The sequence below is a fragment of the Notolepis coatsorum genome (genome assembly GCF_963971535.1).
Source record: "Notolepis coatsorum genome assembly, chromosome: 7".
Lineage (NCBI taxonomy): Eukaryota > Metazoa > Chordata > Actinopteri > Aulopiformes > Paralepididae > Notolepis > Notolepis coatsorum.
In genome coordinates, this window is record NC_140171.1 from 32,860,568 (window position 1) to 32,874,298 (window position 13,731).

At 41.4% G+C, this 13,731-nt stretch overlaps 1 protein-coding gene across 1 annotated transcript in view; it reads left to right on the forward strand.

Moving 5' to 3' along the window:
* The window catches only part of gnav1 (guanine nucleotide binding protein (G protein) alpha v1), an 80,763-nt gene that overhangs the window by 42,762 nt on the left and 24,270 nt on the right, over nucleotides 1-13,731 (forward strand). The window contains exons 6-7 of the mRNA XM_084318556.1: nucleotides 11,943-12,072; nucleotides 13,046-13,117. Of these exons, the coding sequence (XP_084174682.1) occupies nucleotides 11,943-12,072; nucleotides 13,046-13,117 (202 nt within the window). The remainder of the gene's footprint in view (nucleotides 1-11,942; nucleotides 12,073-13,045; nucleotides 13,118-13,731) is intronic.

The window sequence follows — 13,731 nt, forward strand, 5'->3', positions numbered from 1 at the left end:
TTATATTCAAACAATGAAATGGTAACTTGTCAGCTAGCTCTCTATATTCAAACAGTGAAACGGTAACTTTTCAGCTAGCTCTCTATATTCAAACCGTGAAACAGTAACTTTTCAGCTAGCCTTATATTCAAACAATGAAATGGTAACTTGTCAGCTAGCTCTCTATATTCAAACAGTGAAACAGTAACTTTTCAGCTAGCCTTATATTCAAACAATGAAATGGTAAGTTTTCAGCTAGCTCTCTATATTCAAACAGTGAAACAGTAACTTTTCAGCTAGCTCTCTATATTCAAACAGTGAAACAGTAACTTTTCAGCTAGCCTTATATTCAAACAGTGAAACAGTAACTTTTCAGCTAGCCTTATATTCAAACAATGAAATGGTAACTTGTCAGCTAGCCTTATATTCAAACAATGAAATGGTAACTTGTCAGCTAGCCTTATATTCAAACAGTGAAACGGTAACTTGTCAGCTAGCCTTATATTCAAACAGTGAAACGGTAACTTGTCAGCTAGCCTTATATTCAAACAGTGAAATGGTAACTTGTCAGCTAGCCTTATATTCAAACAGTGAAACAGTAACTTGTCAGCTAGCTCTCTATATTCAAACCGTGTTCCAAGAACTCAACCTCCCCCTGAGGACAGCCTCTTCATTCAGGTATCAAAAGATACCATACTGTAGATAGATAAAACAAATTCCACTTCTCTGAGTTCAGATTCTTTCTCAGAAAACTGGGGTTGATATCTTTTCGTAAAGATTGAAGCTTTGATTCTGCCTAACACAGTGTGATATTGTCTACCTATCAACTACCCCTCTCTATTATGATATAATATCCAATGTTTTCTGTGTGTGTGTGTGTGTGTGTGTGTGTGTGTGTGTGTGTGTGTGTGTGTGTGTGTGTGTGCGTAAACCCAAAAGCTGGATCACTTCCATTTAAAAAAGAAAATAATAATAGGATAAGCTTAATAGAATTTTAATGATTGTGTCTTTGGGTGAATCAGATCAGAACTTCATTTGACTGTTACACAGTTTTTTTTATATGGGTGAGACAGTTCCATCATTGCTGATGATAAATTATTCATTGAATTATTCATTCAAATGAATGAGAAAAACATTAATTTGAATTATTTTTTTATAAAGACTGTCAATCTGTGTTTTTAAATGGCAAATGGACTGCATTTATATAGCGCTTTTATCCAAAGTGCTTTACAATTTATGCCTCACATTCACCCATTCACTCACACACCAACTGTTGTGCAAGGTGCCAACCTGCTCATCGGGAGCAGTTAGGGGTTAAGTGTCTTGCTCAAGGACACTTCGACACGCTGCCAGGAGGAGCCGGAATCGAACCGGGAACCTTCCGATTACCAAGCGACCGCGCTACCTCCTGAACCACTGTCATCCCCTTTTTACACAGCAAACTGAATAATGAATGATTGAGACAAAGTATATTCAGCTAGTAGTGTGTAAGCCACACACGCACGAGGGCAAAGACCATGGTCTTGTACAGTACAGTACGATGCAACATCAATGCAAATGAAAGCACAGGACTGTCACGCCTGCATGTGTCCTGTTGCACGGCACGACTCATAATAATAATAATAAACTTTATTTGTATAGCACCTTTCATACAAGAATTGCAGATCATGCTAAGTAGCTACTCCCTGCCCGTATACACTGTGATTTCAGCCGGTTTTGTGTGTTTTTCCAGACCTGCGGAATAGCTTGCTGCGTAGTTCCCAGGGCATGGGGCGGTTTAGACGCGAAACGCAGCACGGTGTGAAGGATTGATGGCAGCGAGGAAGTGGTTCTGAGGTGTCTCCTCTCCTCTCACCACCCCGCTGCCAAGACAAAGAAAGGAACTTTTCTTCCAGACTTTCTCTATTGATCTCCTCTCTCTTTCATATTTGCATTCTGTGTGTGTGTGTGTGTGTGTGTGTCTCTATGCATGCATGCGTGAGTGTGTGCATGCATGTGCATAACTGTGTGTATGCGTGTGTCTACCGCGGGGGAAGATGAAATAGATAAGCTATAAAAACCCACTGACCGGGTGGGTCTGACGGGTCACTAGACGTCACCTATTGTCACTCTCTATTGGTAAGACCGTTACTCACACACTTCTTTATTACCGTGGCTAGCATAAGCATGCAGACATAAGCATGCACTTGCAATGCAACAGCACACACACACACGCTTGTTCCCACAAAATGTCTTATTATCCTGTTATCCTAACCTCTAATTAACAATTGAATAGATGGCAGTTCATTTTCTCAAGCCATTGACTCTGATACATACACATGCATGAGCACATGCGTGCGTGCGTGTGTGCGTGTGTGTGTGTGTGTGTGTCAGACATTAAGGCCTGGTTTGCATACAGATGTGTCCCATTTGACCTTTGACCTTCCTCTTATTGTACTCAGAGGAATTGGGCTCTCTCTGATTCCCCACCATTATCATCAAATCAAATGGTCCGATCATTAAATGATGCTGGAGGAGAGGGTGGAGTTATCGGGTGGGGGCTGGTGAGGCAAGGAAGAGTTAGGTAACATAGAGGCAAGAGAGAGTTAGGTAACATATAGGCAAGAGAGAGTTAACTTAGGTAACATATAGGCAAGAGAGAGTTAGGTAACATAGAGACAAGAGAGAGTTAGGTAACATAGAGGCAAGAGAGAGTTAGGTAACATAGAGGCAAGAGAGAGTTAACTTAGGTAACATAGGCAAGAGAGTTAGGTAACATAGAGACAAGAGAGAGAGTTAGGTAACATATAGGCAAGAGAGAGTTAACTTAGGTAACATATAGGCAAGAGAGAGTTAGGTAACATAGAGACAAGAGAGAGTTAGGTAACATAGAGGCAAGAGAGAGTTAGGTAACATATAGGCAAGAGAGAGTTAACTTAGGTAACATAGGCAAGAGAGTTAGGTAACATAGAGACAAGAGAGAGAGTTAGGTAACATATAGGCAAGAGAGAGTTAACTTAGGTAACATATAGGCAAGAGAGAGTTAGGTAACATAGAGACAAGAGAGAGTTAGGTAACATAGAGGCAAGAGAGAGTTAGGTAACATAGAGGCAAGAGAGAGTTGGGTACAGTAACATAGAGGCAAGAGAGAGGTAGGTAACGAAGTGTATCCTATAACCCTAGTAGGGCTGTCTTAAATACTTCGAAGCTTCGTTCGATGGGCATGGGATTCGAATATGAAAATAAAATTCGATTATAAAAAAACAAAAAAAATCAATTCTTTGTTAACTACAACAAGCAGTGCTGTTTGTTATTTAAGATGAGGTCGGACTTGGCACTGACAGATTTGTGTTCATTGTGCTGCTTTTATAAAGCCTCAAATGACGGCTTACAATATTTCATGAAAGCAAAGTGTTTTGTTTGTCTAAGATTTAAAAAGGTTTAACATTTACAGCACTGACAAAGTTGAACAAAGTGCTGTACAAGTCCCACAACATAAAACCGTCGGGTGCAATGGAGAGGCAACAGGGGAACCCCCCTCCGGGGCCAGCTGTTCCGCAGAACCGAACACCTCCGGTCCTGCGTACTGAACTCCGCCACCAGACCACCCGCCCCCGTCGCTCACCGCCGAGTGGCGGGAGCGAGCAGAGGCGGAGAGCTTGCACCGCAAATCGCTACCCACCAAAGAGACCGTCGGACTAGCCGTATGTCTCCCGATGGGGACGCTGGAGCCGGAAGGCCACCTCACTGGGGAGGGGCACTCTACGGCTGCCGGGCGGCGCGCACCCAGCTCTGAGTGCCGCTGGGGCTCACCTTCTTGCCACAAGCGTGGAGTCAGGGAACCCCCGCAGCGCACGGAGGAGGTCGCAACAGTGAACCGCTGGTGGAGCCCAGAACGATAGTTCCCAGGTCCCGGTGGTGATGTAATTTTAACCAAAAAGGTAAAAAACAGCAAACGCACAAAACGAATCTAAATACCTAACTAACAACACTTCTGACGTGTGCCTGTAGCAATACACTTCCGAAAGTGAAAGAAAAGGGAAGAGCGGAAGTACAGTCACACCCCTCGCTTAAATGCATGGGCGGAAGTGGACGTGGCCGGACAAGTTTAGGTGCATTGTAGCGGAAACTTTCAGGTCACAATAGGTGACAAGGGAACATCCCACTAAGAGCAGAGCGAGAGCTGGTATGAAATGTAACATAGAGGCAAGAGAGAGAGTTAGGTAACATAGAGGCAAGAGAGAGTTAAGTAACTTAGAGAGGCAAGAGAGAGTTAAAGGGGAACTATTTTACTATTTCTTTCACTATTTGGGCACTTTTACACAATTCCTGTGAGTCTATGGAACACCTCTGTAATATATATATATTTTTTATTCATTGTTTTGTATTTCTAATCAAGTCCTCAAAAACAGCATTTTTCTACCTCAAGATCTCGAGCTGTTTTGCAGCCGCAGCTGCAGGTGCCACCTAAACCACTGTGCACCGTCGTGTTCGCCTGAACATTAACATGCAGCAGTGACTATATGACATCACATATAGGCACATTTTCAAACGACTCAGTTCAGTGAGGGTGAATATTGTGAGAGGAGAATTGGAAGAATGCGCCAATATGAGAATTTTGAGACATAGATCATATTAATATAAGTTCACATAGCTAGGAAACAATGCTAAACACTCAAAAAGGCCATTTATAAGATAGTTCCCCTTTAAGTAACAGAGACAAGAGAGAGTTAAGTAAGGTTATCTTATCGAATTTGAGGGCAGACCGAGGGACAGAAGGAAAGCTAAGTTAGGTCTTGCATTGCCTGTAAGATTGTTGAAAGAAAGATGTTATGGATATTTACGTTTCCAATACTATACCTTTTTAGACCTAGCCATCTAGGATGATTGAAAAAGAAATACACATAAAAGTCTTGGCAAATACAACCTTGCTATTTTCTATCAATAGCTAGACTGTGCTGAACACCCACACACCCTTTTCAACCAAAAGAGGTTCATCTTCAATCACTTTGAAACGATAGAGAAAATCAATATTAAGACATTGCAATAAATAAATTGCCTTAGCTTTTGTTTTTCATCTTTTTGAAGAGACCGTCCCTCTCATCTGATACAGCCTAATTCTCTTTGGATGGTTTTCAGTTTTTATATAAGTATGGTTTAGACATTACAAATAAAGTAGTTATTTCCCTTTCTTTCTTTGATCTTTCTTTGATTTCTTACTCCAACTGTCTTTGAAGGTGCTATAGATAACATATTTATGTAGAGTAATCGTTTAAAAAAAAAGAAATCAAATAAATTCAAATAAAAATAACAATACATCCACAGAACTTTTAGAAAGGTGTGGAATAAAAAACAATCTTTGTTTAATGAATATATCATTAATAAATTATTTGCGGGTCCAAAATTAATGTTGTTTATCTATAGCACCTTTCATTTTTTAAATATTTTTTGTGTTATTTACCTTTGCCATGTTTCTGTCATTCATTGCTGCGTTGTGCTGTCGACAACAACATAGTTTCCCCTCAGGGGGACTTTAAATGTTCACCCCCCCTTCCCCAACCCCCCCCCCCCCCCCCCCCCCCTCAGGGGACTTTATGTCTTCTCTTATCTTGTAAGCTATTTCATGTTGCTCTTTCACCCCCCCCCCCCTTACCCTTGCCCCCCCTGTTTATTTACCCGCAAATAAAGTCATATATTATCTAGACGGCAACTCAAGTAGAAGTTGGAAGATAAAAGATCATGTTTAGAAGGTGAAATGGGAAAAACAACACACACACACACACACACACACAAGCACACACACACACACACAAGCATGCACACATACACAAGCATGCACACACACACATACACAAGCATGCACACACACGCACACACACACACACACACACACACACACACACGCATACAAACTAGGGGTGGGAATCCCCAGTTTCATCATGATACGATACGATATAGATTCTTTGGACAACGATACGATATTTGCCGATATCACAAAGTCTCTCACGATACAATACGATACGATTAGATTCAGGTGCCTGCGATCGATATAAGATGATATCATATGCCCATTTAACACAATCAGTAACATTTAGATCAACAAAAAAAAGGTAATGAAAATATCATTTGACATTTGTATTTTTGAGCTCTTCCAGACATTTAAAGGAAAATCAATCTATTGTTTTTAATACAAATAGACCTCCTGTTCACTGTAAAGTGCCACGTTTTTATATATTGAGCTTTAAACTTTAAGCTACATTTTTTGGAACTCAAAACTCACAACCTCCCTCTCCCAAACCGTTCCTACAACAATTTGTTGATGTTGCATGATCATGTATAGGCCTACATTTATTATGTATTATATTGTTTATGTTTAAATAACATTTAAACATCAAACTCCTCTGACCTCATCTGGTCTTTCCAAAGACGCGCGCACACACACACAGAAAGGGAGAATGCTATGCTGTAACATCTACACACACGGAGCTACTGCTGTTGTTCTTGGGCGGATATGAGACTCGCCACAGGATTTTCAAAATAAGAGTATCGATATGAATCGATCTTATTACATCGCATCGATCCGATTCGATTGTTGATAATTACATCGATGTATCGATCTGGATCGATGTATCGTCCCACCCCTAATACAAACACACACAGACTCAGTCGTGCAGCGTTGCAATTTTCAGATTCAGTCACCATGGCTAGTCCCAGCATTGTCTCTCCCATTTATCAGTGTTTCTTCTCTCTCTCTCTCTCTCTCTCTCTCTCTCTCTCTCTCTCTCTCTCTCTCTCTCTCTCTCTCTCTCTCTCTCTCTCTCTCTCTCTCTCTCTCTCTCTCTCTCTCTCTCTCTCTCTCTCTCTCACTCCTATCTGTTTTTCTCTTTTTGGAGAACATTGACCTTTCAAAGAGATTTCGTGTGTGTGTGTGTGTCAAAATTGTGTCAAAAGCATGTGTCATATATTTGAAGAATACCTGACATTGTCCAAAAGCAATACAGTCATTGCACGGGGGTATCTGACCACAAGACCATCTCAATGGAGCTGCCATTCCAGTCCCCACTCAGCAAGCCCAAGCGCCAAATCCGTTCCAGGAAGCTCAAAAACATCAATCCGGACACCATGACCCTGGACCTCTAGATTCTCTCCTCTGTCAACCTCTCATCAGCAAATGAGTCAGTGGACTTCTACAATAAATCCCTGAACAGTCTTCTGGATCTCCACGCCCCTGTCAAAATCAGAACGGTCACCTTCTCACGCTCAGACCCCTGGTACACCAGCAAGCTGCGGAGGATGGAGACAGCTGGGCGTGTCCTTGAGGGGCGGCTCAAGGTCTCAGGACTCACCGTACGCAAATTGAGAAGGCCTACTCAAAATCCCTCAGAGATGCACGGTCCCAGTACTACTCCTCTATCATCAATAACAGTCCTGGAAACTCCAAGCAACTTTTCTCCACGATCAACCACCTCCTCAAACCCCAAATCTCTCTACACTCCAACTCCACTGCGGAGCAGTGTAGCAACTTTGCCGCCTTCTTCAGGACCAAAGTTGACACCTTCCGCTGCCTCCTCTCTAGCCCCTCTGCCCCGCCAGTCCCAACAGTCGACCCACAGCCTGGGACTACTCAGCCTCTCTGCTGCTTTTCCAACATCTCACAGTGAGAGGTTGAGGGCATCGTTAGGAAAATAAAGCCTTATTCTCCCTACCCTCAGCCCTAGAGAAATCCAACATCGGTGCCATGAGCCCTATGATCACCAAGGTCATAATAAACCACTCTCTCCAGGCTGGCCATGTCCCCTCTGCCCTAAAAACTGCTGTCATAAAACCACTTCTCAAAAAACCCTTCCTAGACCCGGAAGTCTTGGCCAACTACAGACCCATCTCCAACCTCCCATTACTGTCCAAGGTGCTGGATAAGGTAGTTGCTTCAGGGCTTCAGGACCATCTAAGCCTAAACAACCTACTTGAGAAGTTCCAGTCTGGTTTCCGCTCTGGCCACAGCACCGAAACTGCCCTGGTCAGGGTCACCAACGACCTGCTGATGGAGGCTGACGCTGGCTCTCCTTCCCTCCTCATCCTCCTTGATCTCACTGCAGCTTTCGACACCGTTGACATGACATCCTCCTCCACCGTTTTCACTCCACCATCGGACTCTCAGACGCTGCCCTTGGCTGGTTCAGATTGTACTTCACCGGGAGAACGGAGTATGTCTCCTTGGGAGAGGCAAGGTCAGATACCCACCATGTCACCTGTGGTGTCCCTCACGGATCAGTCCTCAACCCCACCCTGTTCACACTTTACATGCTCCCCCTTGGCTCTATCATCAGCCGGCATGGAATATCATTCCACTGCTACGCTGATGACACCCAACTCTATTATTGGGTGTTATTATTATTATTGATTTGAGGTTCCCTTCAATACCATAGCATCAGAACGGAAGGTTGTAACCATACACACTTCAAACACAGATTAAACTAGAGGAGATTGAAACCTGCCAGAAGACATGTCAGTCAAACTAAAATGTTATAACACACGCTTACTTACAGACACAGGTGTGTGTGTGTGTGTGTGTGTGTGTGTGTGTATGTGTGTGTTAGGGCTGAGCCCGAACGTTCGGACCTTCGTTCGTTACATTGCCATTCGAAAACATTCTAATTTTATATGTTTAATAAAAAATGTATTATTATTATTATATATATATTTTTTTATGTGTCTATTCATTCTGTTTAAACCAATGGGGTTTTTCTTCACAGTTGCAGACAAAGATTAGGCTACACTAATATCATTTAATCAGATTCATCACTTTATTCAAATTGAGGATTTAGTTTGAGGATATATTTTAGAACAAAAAAATTGAATTTTATTTTTATTATTAAAAACGAAGGTTCGAACATCCGTTCGAAAAAAAAGACAAAGTTCGAAGCCCAAAAACAGGCTTTGAGGACAGCCCTAGTGTGTGTGTGTGTGTGCGTGTGCGTGACTGTGCATACCCAGTATTACCCACCCATCCAAACACACATTCTAACTAGAACCAAGTTTGGCTTTATGTATGAAAGATGCATGTTTGTTTGTTTATATATGTTTGTTTGTTTGTTTGTTTGTTTGTTTGTGGTGCTAAACCAAAGTCTTATAGGTCCAAAGTTGAATGCCCGAGGGTAAAGCAGCAGAGACAGATTTATATCATAAGTGGATACCTTTTGCTACTACTTTATATGTAGGCTAATATTGATTTATTTATTTCATAGAAAATGAGCGGTATTGTGTTTTCTTGTTTTATGTTTTATTTGAGTCAACAAAACATGCTAATGTCAGAGCATCAACAGAACATGCTAACGTCAGAGCATCAACAGGACATGTTAACGTCAGAGCATCAACAAAACATGCTAATGTCAGAGCATCAACAAAACATGCTAACTTCAGAGCATCAACAGAACATGCTAACGTCAGAGCGTCAACAGAACATGCTAACGTCAGAGCATCAACAGAACATGCTAACGTCAGAGCATCAACAGAACATGCTAACGTCAGAGCATCAACAGGACATGTTAACGTCAGAGCATCAACAAAACATGCTAATGTCAGAGCATCAACAAAACATGCTAACTTCAGAGCATCAACAGAACATGCTAACGTCAGAGCATCAACAGAACATGCTAACGTCAGAGCATCAACAGAACATGCTAACGTCAGAGCATCAACAGAACATGCTAACGTCGGAGCATCAACAGAACATGCTAACGTCAGAGCGTCAACAGAACATGCTAACTTCAGAGCATCAACAGAACATGCTAACGTCAGAGCGTCAACAGAACATGCTAACTTCAGAGAATCAACAGAACATGCTAACGTCAGAGCGTCAACAGAACATGCTAACGTCAGAGCGTCAACAGAACATGCTAACGTCAGAGCGTCAACAGAACATGCTAACATCAGAGCATCAATAGAACATGCTAACTTCAGAGCATCAACAGAACATGCTAACTTCAGAGCATCAACAGAACATGCCAACGTCAGAGCGTGCAGAGTGTTTACTCTGAATGTCCTCAATATCACACCATAATATAGTGTATTTTGAAAAATGTATGACAAATTGTTCATAAAAACTAAAAAAGATTTCACTTCACAAGTCCAGGGGTAATCTTTAGAGGTTTCACAATTAAATATCCTTCTAGTAAGTCTGTACTCAGGCATATTTACAATCTATTCCAAAGTAGAAGCATCTCACATTTGTCTGACATTTGGAGGCTCCCATCCCATATCTCCACTAATAGCCATAATTGGCAGGATCTTATTAACAATCCAATGGCTCTGTATTGACTTACCCACCGGTGACAACTGGTGATTTTTTTGTGTGTGTCAATATTCAAACAAAATGTTAATTAGAAGACGTTACCTATTGCAGGTTGAAAGTTCACACAGCAGCCGTAGTAATTCTGCTCAATTGATCCTTTTTTTTTTGGTAATGTTCTGTTATGTTGCTGAAATCTCACAAAAGGGTCTCAATGAGCCTGACCTCCCATGCACATCCTCTGTAGGATGTCAGTCTAGCAAACTGGGATTTAGGCTACCCTTCCATACGATTATTGATTGTAAAATGTAGTTTCAGGCGTGTGTTAAATGTTTTCTCAGAACTCATACCATAGAATTCCAAAACTCTATAGCTTTCACTGGCCAGTAGCCATTATGATATCATCATTAGAATTATCAAATTCTAATCTGAGATTGTACCTGAAAGCATTGCGTGCATACATATCACGTTTGCAGGTGATAATGTTCACCTGCAAACAGTGGTGCAGTGGTGGTCCCACGCGGTACCACGCCGTCCCAGCAGTTTTTTGAGCAGAAGTACGCGCACAGATGTGCACAATGTTACGTCTGGTACTCTAGCGAGTGCCAGCACTTTAACTAGTGTTCTAACTATTGCGACAGTGTCGTGTTATTCTGTTGAGTTTCACGTTACGGCATATGGCCGTACGTGACGTAGATGTTGATGTTCTGACTTACGTTACAATGCATGTGTCTTCAGTTCAGTAAACACTGACATGCTGAAACTACGTGTTGTCTGATTCTTCCAACATAACAGCGCGCGCACACATAAATGCGTTCACAACTTTCACTCGACTCGTCGCGCCGTGCGCCAAGTACCGGCACTTATCTATCACCTAGACTTTGCATAATAATAGGATACCAATAACATAACAAAGAACGAGAAGTGCAAAACCAAAATACAAGCCCTGTGGGGGTTTGCTTGATCTGTGGAGCTCTCACTATGTGACAAATGGTCCCGACTGGAAGGATGAGGCATTAAGTTGTGCTTCAGAAGGAAACTGTCCTTCTGTAAACTAAGTTACATTGTTAATTTAGTTTGTATTTACTTTTCTAGTTTAAGTTCATTCAATTAAAGAAATTGTAACTACAATTACATTTAAAACATTGTTTGTTTTTCAACCATATCTGTTGACAATATAATTTCTTTATATATTGAAGGCTACATCCTGCCACCTTTTTCAGCTTCTCTATTTCAAGGCAATATTTACAAAAACGAAACTAAAACTAGTAATTTCCTATACAAACATGTTTCCTACTATTTATGCATAATAATCATCTGTTCTGTGCGCACGCGAGGGAACATGTATGCGTGTGCACGTGGCGTTCAGGCAGTTCTGATATTACAACTGCACCCCTGCCTGCAAACCAAGGAAGACAATAACAAAATATACAAACATTTTATAAAAGGTTATGGTGATAACATGACCAATCCTGCGGTATCCTCTTATTCTTGCAGTATTGTGATAATGCTGTGATTGTGTCAGGTTCACTTCACTGTGAACTTCACTGCCCTAGACAGATTTTAAGTCCATTCTTCAGTTCAAAACTGAAAGTATTTCAATAAGTATTTTCCAACTAAAAGAAGAAGAGGAAACCGTGTGTATAACATAACATTTATGAGTGTGTCCCCTCTCTCTCTCTCCATCTCTCTGTAGGATGTATGACGTCGGAGGTCAGCGAACAGAGCGCAGGAAGTGGATTGGCTGCTTCGAGGATGTGAGGGCGGTGATGTTCGTTGTGTCCCTCAGTGGTTATGACATGACCCTGGTGGAAGACCCCTCCATGGTGAGAGCAACCAATCGGCTCCCTCTATTTCACATGCTCACCAATAAGAGCAGACAGAATCTACTCTGTAGTAGAACCTCCAACAGTCTGTGGGGTTAGCAAGTGGTTAGTAACCTGTGATGGAAGACTCAAACCTGTGATGTCATCAAGATCTGAAAATCTGGAGCTGCTCTGTAGACAGTGAATGAACATAACACAATATACCTAGAGAAAGTATGTGGTTTGGGTTGTGGACCCATATTTTCTTTTTCCCAAATTACCTTTACTGTATAGTAGTGGCATCAGTTCTGAAACATGAGTTATATATTGATGACATCACAAGTTCAAATCTTGTCCTAGACCATACGAATATCACATACAGTAATGCAGTCCCCACTAGTAATGGAATAGAGGCCTTGCACAGAATGTTTGTGTAGTTATTTTTCTTCCAGTATGGCTGGCTGTAACCATTGATAACCAAAGGAAAATGTTTGTGTATAAAACTGGAAGAACACTGGAAAAACATGATATTACTGTTCTACTGTCACTTGTTTACAACCACATTATTATGTTTTTGTTGTTATCTTTCTCATATATCAACACATAGCAACTGTTGATTCACACATAGCAACCATTGTCTCTTTCATTGCCATGGACAAAACAATGGTTGCTATGTTACAAGCAGCCATGTTGAAGACGGAGAACTACATAAACATTCTGTGCTATGTAGTCCTAGGAGAGGTTTATTCCAGACAAGAAAAGTCAAGGAACTTCATAAACCCTCTATTGTATTAACAAATTAATTTACAGTAATCTAGCAGAATGAACTTTACAGGATATTTCACACACATCGTTATCAGCCGACTGTAGTGAAACCCAGTAATGGCCAATCATATGTGTTCTGCCCACTGTACCCAACACCTACAGTATGTGTGGTATCTACCAAGCTTCTGCACCCATTTGATCAATTATTTGTAATTTGTCTCTGGTGTAGAATCGCCTCCAGGAGAGCCTGAAGCTGTTCTCCTCCGTCTGCAACAATGTGTTCTTCAGAAGCACATCCATGGTAAGACAAGACTCATCTACAGCTTTGGTTTCATTATTCAAAAAAAGTTATATATTCCTTGTTACTCGTTACTCATTTCATATTATTACTTTACAGGAGTCATTTGTTACATTACTCATTACATTTCATCCTTTTTTTTAGAGTACGAGAGTCCCAACTTTTGCCATTGGATTCTTTTACAATGTGCACTGAAAATGAATATCATTACTGTAACGCGTTACCACCCACCGTTGCTCATCTGTCCTCTTCTTCACTCTCAGAGGGGCAGCAGTAAAGAGATATGGCCCACTGGGTAGAGTGGGTGTGTATGTGACTAACCCTGCCAAGGCCAGGAGTGGGGTTCCTAGTGAGGTAACACGTATGCCGTCATGGTACTCGATGATGCAGAGTGCCCTTAGGTAAACGTGTTCCAAATGGCACATGTAGGAAAGGGGCGAGTTGACAAAAAGACTACGTCTTCTCTTTTTTTTTTTTTTTTTTTTTTTTTTTTATTATTTTTTAAACACACATATAAACAAACATGACAACACACGATAAGATACACAAGCATTAATATACAGTGTATATCCAACGAAATTACCATTTATACCAATGTCTTATACAGGATATACCCC